Below are 24,632 nucleotides of genomic sequence, written 5' to 3'. Positions count from 1 at the left end.
GTACATGTCGATAAAGCTTTCAATAGCTATATGGAGATACTGCACGCCCACGATGACATTTCTGATGTTTTCGATCGGATGTGTAATAAAATAATTGAGCAGATTGAGAACCCTGCTCTACCCGCCAGCGGATTCACAATCGAAAGGATCCTACATATGCATGTAGACTTTCACAAACTAAAATTAACTAGAGGTAGATCTTACTTGCCGCTACCCAAGAATTTCAGTGGTAAGTTCTCCGTGATCAATCCCAAAAATGAAGATGATGAATGCTTCAAATGGGCCGTTTTAGCTGCCTTATATCATGATAAGATTGATAATCATCCTGAACGAATATCAAACCTTAAGAAGTTTGAAGACAAGTGCAATTGGGATGGTCTATCTTTCCCAATGGCACTAAACAAGATAGATTTGTTTGAGAGAAGGAACCCTGATATCGCTGTGCATGTTTTGACAAAAGATGACATAGAGGGTGTCTATATGTGTCGAAAGTCGAAGCATCTTGACCGGGATGAGACGGTTGTTTTGTTTTTACTGTGTGAAGGGGATAAGAGGCATTATATCGCTGTTAAGAACCTGAGCGGTGTCCTGAGCAAGGCCAACTCAAAGCATGAACATAAAGAGCATTATTGCTTGAATTGTCTCTCCGGTTTTCCAAGCGAACAGAAAAGGGATGAGCACTTTGAGTATTGCAAGGATAATGATGCTGCTAAGGTTCAACTCCCTAAAGAGGGTAGCACCTTAACCTTCACTGATGGTAAGTTTCAGCTCAAGGTTCCATTCATCATTTATGCCGATTTCGAAGCTTTTACACAAGAATTGCCCGAGGATGAGAGAAAAGGCGGATCATCAACCGAGAAAGTTGGTAAACATGTCCCAACCGGATTCTGTTGTTATAGTAAATATGCTCATGGTGAAGTTCCCAACCCTCTTAATCTTTACCGTGATGAGGACTGTGTTCCTCGCTTTGTGGATCATGTGGTTTCCGAGGCTGAAAGGTTATATAACATGTTTCCTCAGAAGGAAATGGATCCACTGACGGATGAGGAGCGTGACGGTTTCAATAGATCCGAGGTTTGCCACATTTGTATGAAGGAATTTGATGGTGATGATGACATCAAGGTTAGGGATCACTGTCATTTCACTGGTAAGTTTCGCGGATCCGCCCATCAGGAATGTAATCTGCGTTACAAGGTTCCTAATTATATTCCGGTTGTATTCCACAATCTGAGCGGATATGATGCGCATTTATTCATTAAGGAGCTTGCAAGGAAGTACGGAGAGGATGGTATGGGTGTAATCGCAGAGAATAAGGAGAAATATATCTCTTTCTCGACCGATGTTAAGGTTGGTGAATATATTAACAAAAATGGTGAAACTAAGGACAAAAAGATAAAGCTAAGATTCATAGATTCGTTTAGATTTATGTCAAGCGGCTTGAACAATCTTAGTGCGAATCTCGCGGGTGTTAACAACATGAGATGTGATGAGTGTAACTCTGGCTGCTCGTTTGAATATATTGATGAAAACTATATTGCTCACGGAAAATGTGGTGAATGTGATGTCGGTTGCAATAAAAATCTTGATAAGCAGAGTTTACTTGAAAAGTTCCGTAATATGCACACGGGAAACGATGAGCAGTTCAGGTTGCTGTTGAGAAAAGGTGTATACCCATATGAGTATGTTAACTCATTCGATAGGTTTAATAAAACTGAGCTCCCGTCAAAGGATGACTTTTATAGCGAGCTTAACATGAGTCACATCAGTGATGCTGACTATGAGCATGCTCAGAAGGTTTGGAAAGCCTTTGATATTAAGGATCTAGGTGAATATCATGACATCTATCTCAATACAGATGTTCTATTGCTCGCCGGTGTGTTTGAGACATTCAGAGAGACGTGTTTGAGATACTACAAACTAGATCCAGCGCATTTTTACACAACTCCTGGATTAACTTGGCAAGCATGTCTGAAAAAGACCGGGGTTAGTCTAGATCTATTGTCTGATATTGAGATGGTCACGTTCATTGAAAGCGGTATTAGGGGTGGATTGTGTCAGGCTGTCCACCGCTACGCCAAGGCCAACAATCCATATATGGGCGATATGTATAATACTTCGGAAGATACAACCTATCTGCAGTATCTTGATGCTAACAATCTGTATGGATGGGCCATGATACAGAAGATGCCCACCGGAGGGTTTGAGTGGGTTAATGACGTTAGTAAATTGCCCGAACCCGTACCGGCACCCTCGAGATCCGGTACTAGCCAACACGACATGGATTTGTTTGAAGAGCAAGAAATGATTAAAACCAGACCTATTGTGAAAAGCAAGTTGATTGAATGGAGAGACTGGTTGATAAATCATGTACCTAAGGCTATTAAGGATAAAACAACAAAAGCTTTCAAAACCATGAAGGATAAGATCATGGGTTTTTATAAAAAGGACAGTGGAGAGGAAGAGGTGAAAGAGGAGGAAGAGGTGAAAGAGGAAAATCCATATACTCCTAGAAAAGTTGTTCACGATCCTGTAACCAACACTTTTAATCGTGTGGTAAACTCTCCTAGGACGGGGAAGATAATGGTTTCCGATTTCACATCCGAACTTATTTCAAAATTAGCCGATGAAGATGGTGATAGGGGGTACTTCCTTGAGGTTGATGTTAGTTACCCACGGGAACTTAATGATTCTCATAACGACCTTCCTTTCATGCCCGAGAGGAAGGTTATCAATGGGGTCGAGAAGCTGACACCATGTCTTTCGGACAAGACAAACTACATCATCCATATCCGTGCGCTTGATCAGGCGTTGAAGCATGGTCTTGTTCTTGATAAGGTTCATAGAGTCTTGAGATTTAATCAGAGTGCGTGGTTGAAGTCGTACATAGATTTTAACACTGATTTGCGTACTAAATCAACTAATGACTTTGAGAAGGACTTTTTCAAGCTTATGAACAATTCGTTCTTTGGTAAGACAATGGAGAATCAGCGTAAACACAAGGATATACGCTTGGCTACGAAGAAGGAACAGTATGAGAAGCTGGTGATGAAACCAAACTTCAAGGGTAGCACATGGTTCTCGGAAGCACTGATGGGTATAGAGATGTCCAAGATCAAGATCAAAATGAATAAGCCGATATACATGGGACTGGCAATTCTCGACATGTCCAAGATGATTATGTACGAGTTTCACTATGATTACATGAAACCGAAATATGGTGATGACGTGAAGCTGTGTTACATGGATACTGATTCATTCGTATACCACATCAAAACCAACGACTTTTACAGAGATATCGCCGATAATGTGTCTGCGAGATTTGACACATCGGGGTATGATAAGGAAGATGGTAGACCTCTACCATTAGGTTTGAATAAAAAGATCATTGGGCTGATGAAGGACGAGTTAGGTGGTAAGGTGATGGCTGAGTTTGTAGCCCTAAGAGCTAAGACCTATGCATACAAACAACTATGTGGTAAGGAGGATAAGAGGTGTAAGGGGGTGAAGAAATGTGTGGTAAGGGAGACCATAGGTTTCGCTGATTATAAGAGATGCCTGTTTGAGGGTGAGAACATTTACAGAACCCAAATGACATTTCGATCTATTAAGCACGATGTTCACACAATAAAAACAAATAAACTGGCGCTCAATGCCGATGATGATAAACGCATAATTTTGGAAGATGGTATTACCACACTGGCAAGAGGACATTATAGACACATATCACTATAATTTGGAGACACGGCAGGGGAGGGTGGGGAGGGACCCATGGGACGGGGAGGGGGTGGGAGGGGGTTTTGGACAGATATCGTTGATTTGACGTGGATGATCCATAATTTAACGTAAAGTGGTAAAGTGCTCATGGATTTTATGGACTCTTTTATCGTTGATTTAACGTGGATGATCTATAATTTGACGTGGAATGGTACGGAATATTAATCGCTAAGGGGTGGTATGGGCCTTTTTTACGTTGATTTAACGGATATGCACGCTTATTTGACATGATTGTCCTAGGATCGGCCTTTTCCTATCTTTGTTTCGCCTAATGTATCGGTGCTGTTAACGGTACGTACATGAAAATCAAAAAGGCCAACATATTATGCCAGCAGAAAGGGTAATTTTACATCAAACTAGTCTGTTGCCCGTGGAAAAATCCACGGGTTCGCCCGTCCTTTTTTACCGCATTGCGTGCGTCTCGCTACTTGAGCAGCTAAGCTACCATTTTACGTGACAGACAGACAGACGTATACGGGTATAATAATGTAGATTGTAAATTCTACCTTAAATGAATTGTTTAGAGATGGAACTATCCAAAAATGCGAAAGAACCATTGTCGAAGGGGAGTCTGCAGTACCAGTTTTCATGTTAGGAGACCCAGCATATCCTTTACTACTATTTTTAATGATGGAATTTTCGAAAGGGGGAAGAACTCTAGCGAACGTTTTTTTTTGGTCAACGTTTATCCTCAGCAAGAATAGCTGTCGAGTGCGCATTTGGGCGATTAAAAGCTCGGTTTGGCTGTTTAAGGAGAGAAATGGACATAAATCTTAAGGACTTTCTGTTGTAATTCATTCCTGTTTTTTTCTACTACATAACTTTTGTGAAATTAGACAAGAGGTAGTTAATCCAAATGATGTGCTAGTTGCTCAAAACTACGATGCTGAATTTTAGCCTTTATCAAATCAATGATAACAATGGCGGGTGGTTAAAAAATCAGAATTATCTTTGTTAAATATTTTGAAAAAGTAACAACAAAAATACAACTTGTAAGGTAATATGTTATAATGTCACTGAAAGTTGAAATAGGTGCGTTCGTTGATTTTTGCTTTTCTCTGGGAAGGGTCACCATATACTGCGGAACTGACTGATGATGGCAGCTGGGGGGGGGGGGGGGGGGTTAAAAGAGGGTCGATATTGTTGGGGGACTCTCCCACTGATTTATTTTTCTTCAGGTACTCAAACATGTATTTTGTGACAAGAGTATCAAAGTTTTCCGCACCGCCTTTTGATACAAGCAACCCAAGGTTTGTTTTAAAACAGAAGTCAATAAAAATTATCTGCTGACTCAGCAATTTAAAAAATTAAACAAAGTTTAAACGGCTAATAAAAGGTTACTGATACCTTCACATGAAGAAGTTATTATTACGTGTGGATTTTGCAAGCAATTTATTTTAAGGTATTCATTAAAGTCCCATACTAAAAGAGGAAGAACGAGTCATAACATTGCTGAAATCATTGAAGAATCAAAATAAAATTTCCCGAAGTTTGTACAATAAGCTGAAGCCTATTGGCAGTCAACCACCAGTTCCAGTACGACCCAGTCCTATCAATGCCAGGCTCTGCCTATTTTAATATTGCAAACCAAGTAGCTGAATGGCTTTCTGTAGTAGATGAATGCAAAACAAACTATTCTACGAAAAGCATTGCGGATAGTTTAAAGACCATAAAGAGGGTGAACAGCTTATTAGTTTTGACGTAACATCTCTGTATACAAATGTACCTGTATATGAAGCCATCGAAGAGTGCACAGTTATTATACTCTAGTTGATAAAATAACTTTCACAAAATTGCTCAAGATTTGTAGCTGTAACGTTATTATGTTAACAAACGATGGTTACTACCGCTAAGTTGATGGTTTAGCGATGGGAGCCCCTCCTCGCGCAAACGGCTGGATGCACAAATTTGATAAGATCGTAAAAGGTGATGCTAGTCTATTTGCAAGATATATGAATGATTATTTGAGAAATATAAAGATGAACCAGATTGAAAACGTGTTACAGAATATCAACAATCTTCATCCATCATTAAAATTTACGGTTGGAAATGAAAGAAACGTTGAATTGCCGTTCTTAGATATGTTAATTACCGTAAACAAAATGGATTGCTTGAGTCAACTTGGTATAGCAAAAAGACGGACACAGGTTTATTAATGAACTTCCATGCCTGGTGACAGGAATGGTACATCGGATAATTAGAGCTTGTAGTACATGGTCATATATAAACGAAAGTTTAGAGAAAGCTAAAAAGATATTACATGGTTAAGAAAGTTGAAAACTGTTCTTCCTTCCCTGAAACAACCAGTTGATAAGGCCTTTAAAAGTGGTGTGGTCTATGAAATTTGTTGCGATGTAATTCGCGCTATGTCAGTGGCATCTTATCACCCTCATAAAGGAGCATTCAAGAGTTTCCAGTCCGGTGGGCTTACATTTTAATAGCTGCGAATGTATACTATCAATGGAAAAGTTAAAATTTTATCGACCTTGAAGTCTCAACGGCACTTATTGATTTTGGAAGCTCTTTTTATAAATGACATTAAACCATCGTTAAATACAAAAGACGAGTTTAAAAGTCACACTCTTTTGATAAAATTTTAATATCATTTTAATATTTTTTAGTATAGTGAACGTATGTTGTAGATACTTTTGTTTTAATCTGTATTAACTATTATTTTAGATTTTACCTGATGACAACTATAAAAGTCGAAATATATCGTTATTGATAAAAATTGTTGGTCACTTTACCAAAAAATATTCATTAAAGCTCTCACACATTTTTCTATCAAGAGAGCTTCTAACAATTTTAGCAGATCTTTTGTAAGTTTGGTGCTTGATGGAACGAACACGTTGAACACCTATGATTCGTGCGTTTTGCGTTCCGTTGAGGGTAGCTCTGGAGACTTATCTTTTGTGTGTTCAACATTTTGATTACCTCTTTTGCCACACCAGCGTTTAATTAAGACATTTTATTGTTTCACGCACGTGCCGATTCATTTCTTCTCTAGCGTATAATTAAAGGGAGTTAAAAAAACATTTCATGAATAGTAAATGTTTTAATCAATTTTATGTTATTATATATAACTTAATGTCTACGTTGATTATTGCCAACTTACGCTTTTAGTCTCTGGAATAGCTCACAAGACTATCAGGTCTTTATTAGACTGCAAAAGGCCATATTACAGCATTTATAGGACTGCGAACGTAGTTAAGAGTGTTCTAAGGCAACGGCGCTAATGATAACGACTCGGGACGTTGTAGCGCATTGAGACTGGAACGACTAGTACAATGGTAACCTGCGCAGGCAGCTGAAACCGCGTGACTTACGTCTGCGGCCATTATTGGACTGCAAAAGGCCATATTACGGCCTTTATAAGACTGTGCACGTACTTAAGAGTTTTGTAAGGCCACAGCGCCAAGGAAAACCTCTTGGAACGTTGTAGTGCATTGAGACTGTAAGGAATAGTCCAATGGTAACCTGCGCAGGCAGGTGAAAACACGTGATTTAATTGTGAAGCCTTTATTAGACTGCAAAAGGCCATATTACAGCCATTATAGGACTGTGCACGTAGTTAAGAGTGTTGTAAGGCCATGGCGCTAAGGAAAATCTCTTGGAACGTTGTAGTGCATTGAGACTGGATGGAATAGTACAATGGTAACCTGCGCAGGCAGATGGAAACACGTGATCTACGTGTGAGGCCTTTACTAGACTGCAAAAGGCCTGTGCACGTAGTTAAGAGTGTTCTAAGGCCACAGCGCTAAGGAGAACCACTTGGGACGTTGTAGCGCAGTGAGACTGGATGGAATAGTACAATGGTAACCTGCACAGGCAGATGGAACCACGTGATTTACGTGTGAGGCCTTTATTAGACTGCAAAAGGCCATATTACAGCCTTTAATGGACTGTGCACGTAGTTAAGAGTGTTCTAAGGCCACAGCGCTAAGGAGAACCACTTGGGACGTTGTAGCGCATTGAGACTGGAAGGAATAGTCCAATGGTAACCTGCGCAGGCAGGTGAAAACACGTGATTTAATTGTGAAGCCTTTATTAGACTGCAAAAGGCCATATTACAGCCATTATAGGACTGTGCACGTAGTTAAGAGTGTTGTAAGGCCATGGCGCTAAGGAAAATCTCTTGGAACGTTGTAGTGCATTGAGACTGGATGGAATAGTACAATGGTAACCTGCGCAGGCAGATGGAAACACGTGATCTACGTGTGAGGCCTTTATTAGACTGCAAAAGGCCATATTACAGCCTTTATAGGACTGTGCACGTAGTTAAGAGTGTTCTAAGGCAACGGCGCTAATGAAAACGACTGGGGACGTTGTAGCGCATTGAGACTGGAACGACTAGTACAATGGTAACCTGCGCAGGCAGCTGAAACCGCGTGATTTACGTCTGCGGCCTTTATTGGACTGCAAAAGGCCATATTACGGCCTTTATAGGACCGTGCACGTAGTTAAGAGTTTTGTAAGGCCACAGCGCCAAGGAAAACCTCTTGGAACGTTGTAGTGCATTGAGACTGTAAGGAATAGTCCAACGGCAACCTGCGCAGGAAGGCGAAACCACGTGATTTATTTGTGAAGCCTTTATTAGACTGCAAAAGGCCATATTACGGCCTTTATAGGACTGTGCACGTAGTTAAGAGTTTTGTAAGGCCACAGCGCCAAGGAAAACCTCTTGGAACGTTGTAGTGCATTGAGACTGTAAGGAATAGTCCAACGGTAACCTGCGCAGGAAGGTGAAACCACGTGATTTATTTGTGAAGCCTTTATTAGACTGCAAAAGGCCATATTACAGCCTTTAATGGACTGTGCACGTAGTTAAGAGTGTTCTAAGGCCACAGCGCTAAGGAGAACCACTTGGGACGTTGTAGCGCATTGAGACTGGAAGGAATAGTCCAATGGTAACCTGCACCGGCAGATGGAACCACGTGATTTACGTGTGAGGCCTTTATTAGACTGCAAAAGGCCATATTACAGCCTTTATAGGACTGTGCACATAGTTAAGAGCGTTCTAAGGCCACAGCGCTAAGGAGAACCACTTGGAACGTTGTAGCGCATTGAGACTGGGAAGAATAGTCCAATGGTAACCTGCGCAGGCAGATGGAGGCACGTGATTTACGTGTGAGGCCTTTATTAGACTGCAAAAAAGGCCATATTACAGCCTTTATAGGACTGGGCACGTAGTTAAGAGCGTTCTAAGTCGACGGCGCTAGTGAAAATGACTTGGGACGTTGTAGAGCATTGAGACTGGAACAACTAGTCCAATGGTAACCTGCGCAGGCAGATGGAACCACGTGATCTGCGTGTGAGGCCTTTATTAGACTGCAAAATGCCATATTACAGCCTTTATAGGACTGTGCACGTAGTTAAGAGTGTTGTAAGGCCATGGCGCTAAGGAAAATGACTTGGGACGTTATAGCGCATTGAGACGGGAAAAAATAGTACAATGGTAACCTGCGCAGGCAGGTGGAACCACGTGATCTACGTGTGAGGCCTTTATTAGACTGCAAAAGGCCATATAACAGCCTTTATAGGACTGTGCACGTAGTTAAGCGGGTTCTAAGGCAACGGCGCTAATGAAAACGACTTGGGACGTTGTAGCGCATTGAGACTGTAAGGAATAGTCCAACGGTAACCTGCGCAGGAAGGTGAAACCACGTGATTTATTTGTGAAGCCTTTATTAGACTGCAAAAGGCCATATTACGGCCTTTATAGGACTGTGCAAGTAGTTAAAAGTTTTGTAAGGCCACAGCGCTAAGGAAAACCTCTTGGAACGTTGTAGTGCATTGAGACTGTAAGGAATAGTCCAACGGTAACCTGCGCAGGAAGGTGAAACCACGTGATTTATTTGTGAAGCCTTTATTAGACTGCAAAAGGCCTTATTACAGCCTTTAATGGACTGTGCACGTAGTTAAGAGTGTTCTAAGGTCACAGCGCTAAGGAGAACCACTTGGAACGTTGTAGCGCAATGAAACTGGGAAGAATAGTCCAATGGTAACCTGCGCAGGCAGATGGAGGCACGTGATTTACGTGTGAGGCCTTTATTAGACTGCAAAAAAGGCCATATTACAGCCTTTAAAGGACTGGGCACGTAGTTAAGAGGGTTCTAAGTTGACGGCGCTAGTGAAAATGACTTGGGACGTTGTAGAGCATTGAGACTGGAACAACTAGTCCAATGGTAACCTGCGCAGGCAGATGGAACCACGTGATCTACGTGTGAGGCCTTTATTAGACTGCAAAATGCCATATTACAGCCTTTATAGGACTGTGCACGTAGTTAAGAGTGTTGTAAGGCCATGGCGCTAAGGAAAATGACTTGGGACGTTGTAGCGCATTGAGACGGGAAAAAATAGTACAATGGTAACCTGCGCAGGCAGATACAACCACGTGATCTACGTGTGAGGCCTTTATTAGACTGCAAAAGGCCATATTACAGCCTTTATAGGACTGTGCACGTAGTTAAGCGCGTTCTAAGTCGTCGGCGCTAATGAAAATGACTTGGGACGTTGTAGCGCATTGAGATTGGAACAACTAGTCCAATGGTAACCTGCGCAGGCAGATGGAACCACGTGATCTACGTGTGAGTCCTTTATTAGACTGCAAAATGCCATATTACAGCCTTTATAGGACTGTGAAGGTAGTTAAGAGTGTACTAAGGGAACGGCGCTAATGAAAACGACTTGGGACGTTGTAGCGCATTGAGATTGGAACGATTAGTCCAATGGTAACCTGCGCAGGCAGCTGAAACCGCGTGATTTACGTCTGCGGCCTTTGTTGGACTGCAAAAGGCCATATTGCGGCCTTTATAGGACTGTGCACGTAGTTAAGAGTGTTGTAAGGCCATGGCGCTAAGGAAAACCTCTTTGAACGCTGTAGTACATTGAGACTGGAAGAAATAGTACAATGGTAACCTGCGCAGGCAGATGGAACCACGTGATTTACGTGTGAGGCCTTTATAAGACTGCAAAAGGCCATATTACAGCCTTTATAGGACTGTGCACATAGTCAAGAGCGTTCTAAGGCCACAGCGCTAAGGAGAACCACTTGGAACGTTGTAGCGCATTGAGACTGGAACAACTAGTCCAATGCTAACCTGCGCAGGCAGGTGAAACCACGTGATTTACGTCTGCAGCCTTTATTGGACTGCAAAAGGCCATATTACAGCCTTTATAGGACTGTGCACGTAGTTAAGAGTGTTGTAAGGCCATGGCGCTTAGGAAAACCTCTTGGAACGTTGTAGCGCGTTGAGACTGGAAGGAATAGTCCAATGGTAAGCTGTGCAGGCAGCTGAAACCGCGTGATTTACGTCTGCGACCTTTATTAGACTGCAAAATGCCATATTACAGCCTTTATAGGACTGTGCACGTAGTTAAGAGCGTTCTAAGGCCACAGCGCTAAGGAGAACCACTTGGAACGTTGTACCGCATTGAGACTGGAAGGAATAGTCCAATGGTAACCTGCGCAGGCAGATGGAGCCACGTGATTTACTTTTGAGACCTTTATTAGACTGCAAAAGGCCATATTACAGCCTTTATAGAACTGTGCACGTACTTAAGAGCGTTCTAAGGCGACCGCGCTAATGAAAATGACTTGGGACGTTGTAGCGCATTGAGACTGGAACAACTAGTCCAATGCTAACCTGCACAGGCAGGTGAAACCACGTGATTTACGTCTGCAGCCTTTATTGGACTGCAAAAGGCCATATTACAGCCTTTATAGGACTGTGCACGTAGTTAAGAGTGTTGTAAGGCCATGGCGCTTAGGAAAGCCTCTTGGAACGTTGTAGCGCATTGAGACTGGAAGGAATAGTCCAATGGTAAGCTGCGCAGGCAGATGGAACCACCTGATTTACGTGTGAGGCCTTTATTAGACTGCAAAAGGCCATATTACAGCCATGGTAAGCTGCGCAGGCAGCTGATACCGCGTGATTTACGTCTCCGGCCTTTATTAGACTGAAAAAGGCCATATTGCGGCCTTTATAGGACTGTGCACGTAGTTAAGAGTGTTGTAAGTCCATGGCGCTAAGAAAAACCTCTTTGAACGTTGTAGTGCATTGAGACTGGAAGAAATAGTACAATGGTAACCTGCGCAGGCAGATGGAACCAAGTGATCTACATTTGAGGCCTTTATTAGACTGCAAAAGGCCATATTACAGCCTTTATAGGATTGTGCACGTAGTTAAGAGCGTTGTAAGGCGATGGCGCTGATGAAAATGACTTAGGACGTTGTAGCGCATTGAGACTGGAAGGAATAGTCCAATGGTAAGCTGCGCAGGCAAATGGAACCACGTGATCTACGTGTGAGGCCTTTATTAGACTGCAAAAGGCCATATTACAGCCTTTATAGGATTGTGCACGTAGTTAAGAGCGTTCTAAGGCGATGGCGCTGATGAAAATGACTTAGGACGTTGTAGCGCATTGAGACTGGAACGACTAGTACAATGGTAACCTGCGCAGGCAGCTGAAACCGCGTGATTTACGTCTACGGCCTTTATTGGACTGCAAAAGGCCATATTACGGCCTTTATAGGACTGTGCACGTAGTTAAGAGTGTTGTAAGGCCACAGCGCCAAGGAAAACCTCTTGGAACGTTGTAGTGCATTGAGAATGTAAGGAATAGTCCAACGGTAACCTGCGCAGGCAGGTGAAACCACGTGATTTATTTGTGAAGCCTTTATTAGACTGCAAAAGGCCGTATTACAGCCTTTATAGGACTGTGCACGTAAATAAGAGTGTTGTAAGGCCACAGCGCCAAGGAAAATCTCTTGGATCGTTGTAGCGCATTGAGACTGTAAGGAATAGTACAATGGTAACCTGCGCAGACAGATGGAACCACGTGATCTACGTGTGAGGCCTTTATTAGACTGCAAAAGGCCATATTACAGCCTTTATAGGACTGGGAACGTAGTTAAGAGTGTTCTAAGGCAACGGCGCTAATGAGAACGACTTGGGACGTTGTAGCGCATTGAGACTGGAACGACTAGTACAATGGTAACCTGCGCAGGCAGCTGAAACCGCATGATTTACGTCTGCGACCTTTATTGGACTGCAAAAGGCCATATTACGGCCTTTATAGGACTGTGCACGTAGTTAAGAGTTTTGTAAGGCCACAGCGCCAAGGAAAACCTCTTGGAACGTTGTAGTGTATTGAGACTGTAAGGAATAGTCCAACGGTAACCTGCGCAGACAGGTGAAACCACGTGATTTATTTGTGAAGCCTTTATTAGACTGCAAAAGGCCTTATTACAGCCTTTAATGGACTGTGCACGTAGTTGAGAGTGTTGTAAGGCCATGGCGCTAAGGAAAATCTCTTGGAACGTTGTAGTGCATTGAGACTGTAAGGAATAGTCCAACGGTAACCTGCGCAGGCAGGTGAAACCACGTGATTTATTTGTGAAGCCTTTATTAGACTGCAAAAGGCCTTATTACAGCCTTTAATGGACTGTGCACGTAGTTGAGAGTGTTGTAAGGCCATGGCGCTAAGGAAAATCTCTTGGAACGTTGTAGTGCATTGAGACTGTAAGGAATAGTCCAACGGTAACCTGCGCAGGCAGGTGAAACCACGTGATTTATATGTGAAGCCTTTATTAGACTGCAAAAGACCTTATTACAGCCTTTAATGGACTGTGCACGTAGTTAAGAGTGTTACAAGGCCACAGCGCTAAGGAGAACCACTTGGGACGTTGTAGCGTATTGAGACTGGAAGGAATAGTCCAATGGTAACCTGCACAGGCAGATGGAACCACGTGATTTACGTGTGATGCCTTTATTAGACTACAAAAGGCCATATTACAGCCGTTATAGGACTGTGCACATAGTTAAGAGCGTTCTAAGGCCACAGCGCTAAGGAGAACCACTTGGAACGTTGTAGCGCATCGAGACTGGAAAGAATAGTCCAATGGTAACCTGCGCAGGCAGATGGAGCCACGTGATTTACGTGTGAGGCCTTTATTAGACTGCAAAAGGCCATATTACAGCCTTTATAGGACTGTGCACGTAGTTAAGAGCGTTCTAAGTCGACGGCGCTAGTGAAAATGACTTGGGAAGTTGTAGAGCATTGAGACTGGAACAACTAGTCCAATGGTAACCTGCGCAGGCAGATGGAACCACGTGATCTACGTGTGAGGCCTTTATTAGACTGCAAAAGGCCATATTACGGCCTTTATAGGACTGTGCACGTAGTTAGAAGTGTTGTACGGCCATGGCGCTAAGGAAAACCTCTTGGAACGTTGTAGTGCAGTGAGACTGGATGGAATAGTACAATGGTAACCTGCGCAGGCAGGTGGAAACACGTGATCTACGTGTGAGGCCTTTATTAGACAGCAAAAGGCCATATTACAGCCATGGTAAGCTGCGCAGGCAGCTGAAACCGCGTGATTTACGTCTACGGCCTTTATTGGACTGCAAAAGGCCATATTACGGCCTTTATAGGACTGTGCACGTAGTTAAGAGTGTTGTAAGGCCACAGCGCCAAGGAAAACCTCTTGGAACGTTGTAGTGCATTGAGAATGTAAGGAATAGTCCGACGGTAACCTGCGCAGGCAGGTGAAACCACGTGATTTATTTGTGAAGCCTTTATTAGACTGCAAAAGGCCATATTACAGCCTTTATAGGACTGTGAACGTAGTTAAGAGTGTTCTAAAGCAACGGCGCCAATGAAAACGACTTGGGACGTTGTAGCGCATTGAGACTGGAACGACTAGTACAATGGTAACCTGCGCAGGCAGCTGAAACCGCGTGATTTACGTCTACGGCCTTTATTAGACTGCAAAAGGCCTTATTGCAGCCTTTAATGGACTGTGCACGTAGTTAAGAGTGTTATAAGGCCACAGCGCTAAGGAGAACCACTTGGGACGTTGTAGCGCATTGAGACTGGAAGGAATAGTCCAATGGTAAGCTGCGCAGGCAGATGGAAACACGTGATCTACGTGTGAGGCCTTTATTAGACTGCAAAAGGCTATATTACAGCCATGGTAAGCTGCGCAGGCAGCTGAAACCGCGTGATTTACGTCTGCGGCCTTTATTAGACTGAAAAAGGCCATATTGCGGCCTTTATAGGACTGTGCACGTAGTTAAGAGTGTTTTAAGGCCACAGCGCCAAGAAAAACCTCTTGGAACGTTGTAGTGCATTGAGACTGTTAGGAATAGTCCAACGGTAACCTGTGCAGGCAGGTGAAACCACGTGATTTATTTGTGAAGCCTTTATTAGACTGCAAAAGGCCATATTACAGCCTTTGATGGACTGTGCACGTAGTTAGGAGTGTTGTAGGGCCATGGCGCTTAGGAAAACCTCTTGGATCGTTGTAGCGCATTGAGACTGGATGGAATAGTACAATGGTAACCTGCGCAGGCAGATGGAAACACGTGATCTACGTGTGAGGCCTTTATTAGACTGCAAAAGGCCATATTGCAGCCTTTATAGGACTGTGAACGTAGTTAAGAGTGTTCTAAAGCAACGGCGCCAATGAAAACGACTTGGGACGTTGTAGCGCATTGAGACTGGAACGACTAGTACAATGGTAACCTGCGCAGGCAGCTGAAACCGCGTGATTTACGTCTACGGCCTTTATTAGACTGCAAAAGGCCTTATTGCAGCCTTTAATGGACTGTGCACGTAGTTAAGAGTGTTATAAGGCCACAGCGCTAAGGAGAACCACTTGGGACGTTGTAGCGCATTGAGACTGGAAGGAATAGTCCAATGGTAAGTTGCGCAGGCAGATGGAAACACGTGATCTACGTGTGAGGCCTTTATTAGACTGCAAAAGGCCATATTACAGCCATGGTAAGCTGCGCAGGCAGCTGAAACCGCGTGATTTACGTCTGCGGCTTTATTAGACTGAAAAAGGCCATATTGCGGCCTTTATAGGACTGTGCACGTAGTTAAGAGTGTTTTAAGGCCACAGCGCCAAGAAAAACCTCTTGGAACGTTGTAGTGCATTGAGACTGTTAGGAATAGTCCAACGGTAACCTGTGCAGGCAGGTGAAACCACGTGATTTATTTGTGAAGCCTTTATTAGACTGCAAAAGGCCATATTACAGCCTTTGATGGACTGTGCACGTAGTTAGGAGTGTTGTAGGGCTATGGCGCTTAGGAAAACCTCTTGGATCGTTGTAGCGCATTGAGACTGGATGGAATAGTACAATGGTAACCTGCGCAGGCAGATGGAAACACGTGATCTACGTGTGAGGCCTTTATTAGACTGCAAAAGGCCATATTACAGCCTTTAATGGACTGTGCACGTAGTTAAGAGTGTTACAAGGCCACAGCGCTAAGGAGAACCACTTGGGACGTTGTAGCGTATTGAGACTGGAAGGAATAGTCCAATGGTAACCTGCACAGGCAGATGGAACCACGTGATTTACGTGTGATGCCTTTATTAGACTACAAAAGGCCATATTACAGCCGTTATAGGACTGTGCACATAGTTAAGAGCGTTCTAAGGCCACAGCGCTAAGGAGAACCACTTGGAACGTTGTAGCGCATCGAGACTGGAAAGAATAGTCCAATGGTAACCTGCGCAGGCAGATGGAGCCACGTGATTTACGTGTGAGGCCTTTATTAGACTGCAAAAGGCCATATTACAGCCTTTATAGGACTGTGCACGTAGTTAAGAGCGTTCTAAGTCGACGGCGCTAGTGAAAATGACTTGGGACGTTGTAGAGCATTGAGACTGGAACAACTAGTCCAATGGTAACCTGCGCAGGCAGATGGAACCACGTGATCTACGTGTGAGGCCTTTATTAGACTGCAAAAGGCCATATTACGGCCTTTATAGGACTGTGCACGTAGTTAGAAGTGTTGTAAGGCCATGGCGCTAAGGAAAACCTCTTGGAACGTTGTAGTGCAGTGAGACTGGATGGAATAGTACAATGGTAACCTGCGCAGGCAGGTGGAAACACGTGATCTACGTGTGAGGCCTTTATTAGACAGCAAAAGGCCATATTACAGCCATGGTAAGCTGCGCAGGCAGCTGAAACCGCGTGATTTACGTCTACGGCCTTTATTGGACTGCAAAAGGCCATATTACGGCCTTTATAGGACTGTGCACGTAGTTAAGAGTGTTGTAAGGCCACAGCGCCAAGGAAAACCTCTTGGAACGTTGTAGTGCATTGAGAATGTAAGGAATAGTCCGACGGTAACCTGCGCAGGCAGGTGAAACCACGTGATTTATTTGTGAAGCCTTTATTAGACTGCAAAAGGCCATATTACAGCCTTTATAGGACTGTGAACGTAGTTAAGAGTGTTCTAAAGCAACGGCGCCAATGAAAACGACTTGGGACGTTGTAGCGCATTGAGACTGGAACGACTAGTACAATGGTAACCTGCGCAGGCAGCTGAAACCGCGTGATTTACGTCTACGGCCTTTATTAGACTGCAAAAGGCCTTATTGCAGCCTTTAATGGACTGTGCACGTAGTTAAGAGTGTTATAAGGCCACAGCGCTAAGGAGAACCACTTGGGACGTTGTAGCGCATTGAGACTGGAAGGAATAGTCCAATGGTAAGCTGCGCAGGCAGATGGAAACACGTGATCTACGTGTGAGGCCTTTATTAGACTGCAAAAGGCTATATTACAGCCATGGTAAGCTGCGCAGGCAGCTGAAACCGCGTGATTTACGTCTGCGGCCTTTATTAGACTGAAAAAGGCCATATTGCGGCCTTTATAGGACTGTGCACGTAGTTAAGAGTGTTTTAAGGCCACAGCGCCAAGAAAAACCTCTTGGAACGTTGTAGTGCATTGAGACTGTTAGGAATAGTCCAACGGTAACCTGTGCAGGCAGGTGAAACCACGTGATTTATTTGTGAAGCCTTTATTAGACTGCAAAAGGCCATATTACAGCCTTTGATGGACTGTGCACGTAGTTAGGAGTGTTGTAGGGCCATGGCGCTTAGGAAAACCTCTTGGATCGTTGTAGCGCATTGAGACTGGATGGAATAGTACAATGGTAACCTGCGCAGGCAGATGGAAACACGTGATCTACGTGTGAGGCCTTTATTAGACTGCAAAAGGCCATATTGCAGCCTTTATAGGACTGTGAACGTAGTTAAGAGTGTTCTAAAGCAACGGCGCCAATGAAAACGACTTGGGACGTTGTAGCGCATTGAGACTGGAACGACTAGTACAATGGTAACCTGCGCAGGCAGCTGAAACCGCGTGATTTACGTCTACGGCCTTTATTAGACTGCAAAAGGCCTTATTGCAGCCTTTAATGGACTGTGCACGTAGTTAAGAGTGTTATAAGGCCACAGCGCTAAGGAGAACCACTTGGGACGTTGTAGCGCATTGAGACTGGAAGGAATAGTCCAATGGTAAGTTGCGCAGGCAGATGGAAACACGTGATCTACGTGTGAGGCCTTTATTAGACTGCAAAAGGCCATATTACAGCCATGGTAAGCTGCGCAGGCAGCTGAAACCGCGTGATTTACGTCTGCGGCTTTATTAGACTGAAAAAGGCCATATTGCGGCCTTTATAGGACTGTGCACGTAGTTAAGAGTGTTTTAAGGCCACAGCGCCAAGAAAAACCTCTTGGAACGTTGTAGTGCATTGAGACTGTTAGGAATAGTCCAACGGTAACCTGTGCAGGCAGGTGAAACCACGTGATTTATTTGTGAAGCCTTTATTAGACTGCAAAAGGCCATATTACAGCCTTTGATGGACTGTGCACGTAGTTAGGAGTGTTGTAGGGCTATGGCGCTTAGGAAAACCTCTTGGATCGTTGTAGCGCATTGAGACTGGATGGAATAGTACAATGGTAACCTGCGCAGGCAGATGGAAACACGTGATCTACGTGTGAGGCCTTTATTAGACTGCAAAAGGCCATATTGCAGCCTTTATAGGACTGTGAACGTAGTTAAGAGTGTTCTAAAGCAACGGCGCCAATGAAAACGACTTGGGACGTTGTAGCGCATTGAGACTGGAACGACTAGTACAATGGTAACCTGCGCAGGCAGCTGAAACCGCGTGATTTACGTCTACGGCCTTTATTGGTCTGTAAAAGGCCATATTACGGCCTTTATAGGACTGTGCACGTAGTTAAGAGTGTTGTAAGGCCACAGCGCTAAGAAAAACCTCTTGGAACGTTGTAGTGCATTGAAACTGTAAGGAATAGTCCAATGGTAATCTGCGCAGGCAGATGGAGCCACGTGATTTACGTGTGAGGCCTTTATTAGACTGCAAAAGGCCATATTACAGCCTTTATAGGACTGTGCACGTAGTTAAAAGCGTTCTAAGTCGAGGCGCTAGTGAAAATGACTTGGGACGTTGTAGAGCATTGAGACTGGAACAACTAGTCCAATGGTAACCTGCGCAGGCAGATGGAACCACGTGATCTACGTGTGAGGCCTTTATTAGACTGCAAAAGGCCATATTACGGCCTTTATAGGACTGTGCACGTAGTTAGAAGTGTTGTAAGGCCATGGCGCTAAGGAAAATGACTTGGGACGTTGTAGCGCATTGAGACTGGAAGAAATAGTACAATGGTAACCTGTGCAGGCAAATGGAACCACGTGTTCTACGTGTGAGGCCTTTATTAGACTGCAAAAGACCATATTACAGCCATTATAGGACTGTGCACGTAGTTAAGAGTGTTGTAAGGCCATGGCGCTAAGGAAAACATCTTGGAACGTTGTAGTGCAGTGAGACTGGATGGAATAGTACAATGGTAACCTGCGCAGGCAGATGGAAACACGTGATCTACGTGTGAGGCCTTTATTAGACTGCAAAAGGCCATATTACAGCCATGGTAAGCTGCGCAGGCAGCTGAAACCGCGTGATTTACGTCTGCGGCCTTTATTAGACTGAAAAAGGCCATATTGCGGCCTTTATAGGACTGTGCACGTAGTTAAGAGTGTTGTAAGTCCATGGCGCTAAGAAAAACCTCTTTGAACGTTGTAGTGCATTGAGACTGGAAGAAATAGTACAATGGTAACCTGCGCAGGCAGATGGAACCACGTGATCTACGTGTGAGGCCTTTATTAGACTGCAAAAGGCCATATTACAGCCTTTATAGGATTGTGCACGTAGTTAAGAGCGTTCTAAGGCGATGGGGCTGATGAAAATGACTTAGGACGTTGTAGCGCATTGAGACTGGAAGGAATAGTCCAATGGTAAGCTGCGCAGGCAGATGGAACCATAGATCTACGTGTGAGGCCTTTATTAGACTGCAAAAGGCCATATTACAGCCTTTATAGGATTGTGCACGTAGTTAAGAGCGTTCTAAGGCGATGGCGCTGATGAAAATGACTTAGGACGTTGTAGTGCATTGAGACTGGAACGACTAGTACAATGGTAACCTGCGCAGGCAGCTGAAACTGCGTGATTTACGTCTACGGCCTTTATTGGACTGCAAAAGGCCATATTACGGCCTTTATAGGACTGTGCACGTAGTTAAGAGTGTTGTAAGGCCACAGCGCCAAGGAAAACCTCTTGGAACGTTGTAGTGCATTGAGACTGGAAGGAATAGTCCAATGGTAACCTGCACAGGCAGATGGAACCACGTGATTTACGTGTGATGCCTTTATTAGACTACAAAAGGCCATATTACAGCCGTTATAGGACTGTGCACATAGTTAAGAGCGTTCTAAGGCCACAGCGCTAAGGAGAACCACTTGGAACGTTGTAGCGCATCGAGACTGGAAAGAATAGTCCAATGGTAACCTGCGCAGGCAGATGGAGCCACGTGATTTACGTGTGAGGCCTTTATTAGACTGCAAAAGGCCATATTACAGCCTTTATAGGACTGTGCACGTAGTTAAGAGCGTTCTAAGTCGACGGCGCTAGTGAAAATGACTTGGGACGTTGTAGAGCATTGAGACTGGAACAACTAGTCCAATGGTAACCTGCGCAGGCAGATGGAACCACGTGATCTACGTGTGAGGCCTTTATTAGACTGCAAAAGGCCATATTACGGCCTTTATAGGACTGTGCACGTAGTTAGAAGTGTTGTAAGGCCATGGCGCTAAGGAAAACCTCTTGGAACGTTGTAGTGCAGTGAGACTGGATGGAATAGTACAATGGTAACCTGCGCAGGCAGGTGGAAACACGTGATCTACGTGTGAGGCCTTTATTAGACAGCAAAAGGCCATATTACAGCCATGGTAAGCTGCGCAGGCAGCTGAAACCGCGTGATTTACGTCTACGGCCTTTATTGGACTGCAAAAGGCCATATTACGGCCTTTATAGGACTGTGCACGTAGTTAAGAGTGTTGTAAGGCCACAGCGCCAAGGAAAACCTCTTGGAACGTTGTAGTGCATTGAGAATGTAAGGAATAGTCCGACGGTAACCTGCGCAGGCAGGTGAAACCACGTGATTTATTTGTGAAGCCTTTATTAGACTGCAAAAGGCCATATTACAGCCTTTATAGGACTGTGAACGTAGTTAAGAGTGTTCTAAAGCAACGGCGCCAATGAAAACGACTTGGGACGTTGTAGCGCATTGAGACTGGAACGACTAGTACAATGGTAACCTGCGCAGGCAGCTGAAACCGCGTGATTTACGTCTACGGCCTTTATTAGACTGCAAAAGGCCTTATTGCAGCCTTTAATGGACTGTGCACGTAGTTAAGAGTGTTATAAGGCCACAGCGCTAAGGAGAACCACTTGGGACGTTGTAGCGCATTGAGACTGGAAGGAATAGTCCAATGGTAAGCTGCGCAGGCAGATGGAAACACGTGATCTACGTGTGAGGCCTTTATTAGACTGCAAAAGGCTATATTACAGCCATGGTAAGCTGCGCAGGCAGCTGAAACCGCGTGATTTACGTCTGCGGCCTTTATTAGACTGAAAAAGGCCATATTGCGGCCTTTATAGGACTGTGCACGTAGTTAAGAGTGTTTTAAGGCCACAGCGCCAAGAAAAACCTCTTGGAACGTTGTAGTGCATTGAGACTGTTAGGAATAGTCCAACGGTAACCTGTGCAGGCAGGTGAAACCACGTGATTTATTTGTGAAGCCTTTATTAGACTGCAAAAGGCCATATTACAGCCTTTGATGGACTGTGCACGTAGTTAGGAGTGTTGTAGGGCCATGGCGCTTAGGAAAACCTCTTGGATCGTTGTAGCGCATTGAGACTGGATGGAATAGTACAATGGTAACCTGCGCAGGCAGATGGAAACACGTGATCTACGTGTGAGGCCTTTATTAGACTGCAAAAGGCCATATTGCAGCCTTTATAGGACTGTGAACGTAGTTAAGAGTGTTCTAAAGCAACGGCGCCAATGAAAACGACTTGGGACGTTGTAGCGCATTGAGACTGGAACGACTAGTACAATGGTAACCTGCGCAGGCAGCTGAAACCGCGTGATTTACGTCTACGGCCTTTATTAGACTGCAAAAGGCCTTATTGCAGCCTTTAATGGACTGTGCACGTAGTTAAGAGTGTTATAAGGCCACAGCGCTAAGGAGAACCACTTGGGACGTTGTAGCGCATTGAGACTGGAAGGAATAGTCCAATGGTAAGTTGCGCAGGCAGATGGAAACACGTGATCTACGTGTGAGGCCTTTATTAGACTGCAAAAGGCCATATTACAGCCATGGTAAGCTGCGCAGGCAGCTGAAACCGCGTGATTTACGTCTGCGGCTTTATTAGACTGAAAAAGGCCATATTGCGGCCTTTATAGGACTGTGCACGTAGTTAAGAGTGTTTTAAGGCCACAGCGCCAAGAAAAACCTCTTGGAACGTTGTAGTGCATTGAGACTGTTAGGAATAGTCCAACGGTAACCTGTGCAGGCAGGTGAAACCACGTGATTTATTTGTGAAGCCTTTATTAGACTGCAAAAGGCCATATTACAGCCTTTGATGGACTGTGCACGTAGTTAGGAGTGTTGTAGGGCTATGGCGCTTAGGAAAACCTCTTGGATCGTTGTAGCGCATTGAGACTGGATGGAATAGTACAATGGTAACCTGCGCAGGCAGATGGAAACACGTGATCTACGTGTGAGGCCTTTATTAGACTGCAAAAGGCCATATTGCAGCCTTTATAGGACTGTGAACGTAGTTAAGAGTGTTCTAAAGCAACGGCGCCAATGAAAACGACTTGGGACGTTGTAGCGCATTGAGACTGGAACGACTAGTACAATGGTAACCTGCGCAGGCAGCTGAAACCGCGTGATTTACGTCTACGGCCTTTATTGGTCTGTAAAAGGCCATATTACGGCCTTTATAGGACTGTGCACGTAGTTAAGAGTGTTGTAAGGCCACAGCGCTAAGAAAAACCTCTTGGAACGTTGTAGTGCATTGAAACTGTAAGGAATAGTCCAATGGTAATCTGCGCAGGCAGATGGAGCCACGTGATTTACGTGTGAGGCCTTTATTAGACTGCAAAAGGCCATATTACAGCCTTTATAGGACTGTGCACGTAGTTAAAAGCGTTCTAAGTCGAGGCGCTAGTGAAAATGACTTGGGACGTTGTAGAGCATTGAGACTGGAACAACTAGTCCAATGGTAACCTGCGCAGGCAGATGGAACCACGTGATCTACGTGTGAGGCCTTTATTAGACTGCAAAAGGCCATATTACGGCCTTTATAGGACTGTGCACGTAGTTAGAAGTGTTGTAAGGCCATGGCGCTAAGGAAAATGACTTGGGACGTTGTAGCGCATTGAGACTGGAAGAAATAGTACAATGGTAACCTGTGCAGGCAAATGGAACCACGTGTTCTACGTGTGAGGCCTTTATTAGACTGCAAAAGACCATATTACAGCCATTATAGGACTGTGCACGTAGTTAAGAGTGTTGTAAGGCCATGGCGCTAAGGAAAACATCTTGGAACGTTGTAGTGCAGTGAGACTGGATGGAATAGTACAATGGTAACCTGCGCAGGCAGATGGAAACACGTGATCTACGTGTGAGGCCTTTATTAGACTGCAAAAGGCCATATTACAGCCATGGTAAGCTGCGCAGGCAGCTGAAACCGCGTGATTTACGTCTGCGGCCTTTATTAGACTGAAAAAGGCCATATTGCGGCCTTTATAGGACTGTGCACGTAGTTAAGAGTGTTGTAAGTCCATGGCGCTAAGAAAAACCTCTTTGAACGTTGTAGTGCATTGAGACTGGAAGAAATAGTACAATGGTAACCTGCGCAGGCAGATGGAACCACGTGATCTACGTGTGAGGCCTTTATTAGACTGCAAAAGGCCATATTACAGCCTTTATAGGATTGTGCACGTAGTTAAGAGCGTTCTAAGGCGATGGGGCTGATGAAAATGACTTAGGACGTTGTAGCGCATTGAGACTGGAAGGAATAGTCCAATGGTAAGCTGCGCAGGCAGATGGAACCATAGATCTACGTGTGAGGCCTTTATTAGACTGCAAAAGGCCATATTACAGCCTTTATAGGATTGTGCACGTAGTTAAGAGCGTTCTAAGGCGATGGCGCTGATGAAAATGACTTAGGACGTTGTAGTGCATTGAGACTGGAACGACTAGTACAATGGTAACCTGCGCAGGCAGCTGAAACTGCGTGATTTACGTCTACGGCCTTTATTGGACTGCAAAAGGCCATATTACGGCCTTTATAGGACTGTGCACGTAGTTAAGAGTGTTGTAAGGCCACAGCGCCAAGGAAAACCTCTTGGAACGTTGTAGTGCATTGAGACTGTTAGGAATAGTCCAACGGTAACCTGTGCAGGCAGGTGAAACCACGTGATTTATTTGTGAAGCCTTTATTAGACTGCAAAAGGCCATATTACAGCCTTTGATGGACTGTGCTCGCAGTTAAGAGTGTTGTAGGGCCATGGCGCTTAGGAAAACCTCTTGGATCGTTGTAGCGCATTGAGACTGGATGGAATAGTACAATGGTAACCTGCGCAGGCAGATGGAAACACGTGATCTACGTGTGAGGCCTTTATTAGACTG

At 44.3% G+C, this 24,632-nt stretch overlaps 1 protein-coding gene across 1 annotated transcript in view; it reads left to right on the top strand.

Annotated features, from left to right (window-relative positions):
- Positions 1-1,476: 1,476 nt before the first annotated feature.
- Positions 1,477-24,632, top strand: part of LOC130628665 (uncharacterized) — a 117,582-nt gene continuing 94,426 nt past the window's right edge. The window contains exon 1 of the mRNA XM_057441650.1: positions 1,477-3,532. Within this exon, the coding sequence (XP_057297633.1) occupies positions 1,477-3,532 (2,056 nt within the window). The remainder of the gene's footprint in view (positions 3,533-24,632) is intronic.

Source organism: Hydractinia symbiolongicarpus, chromosome 15, assembly GCF_029227915.1.
Source record: "Hydractinia symbiolongicarpus strain clone_291-10 chromosome 15, HSymV2.1, whole genome shotgun sequence".
Taxonomy (NCBI): domain Eukaryota; kingdom Metazoa; phylum Cnidaria; class Hydrozoa; order Anthoathecata; family Hydractiniidae; genus Hydractinia; species Hydractinia symbiolongicarpus.
The sequence above is the reverse complement of the archived record's forward strand: the minus strand, read 5'-3'. Positions and strand labels throughout refer to the sequence as shown.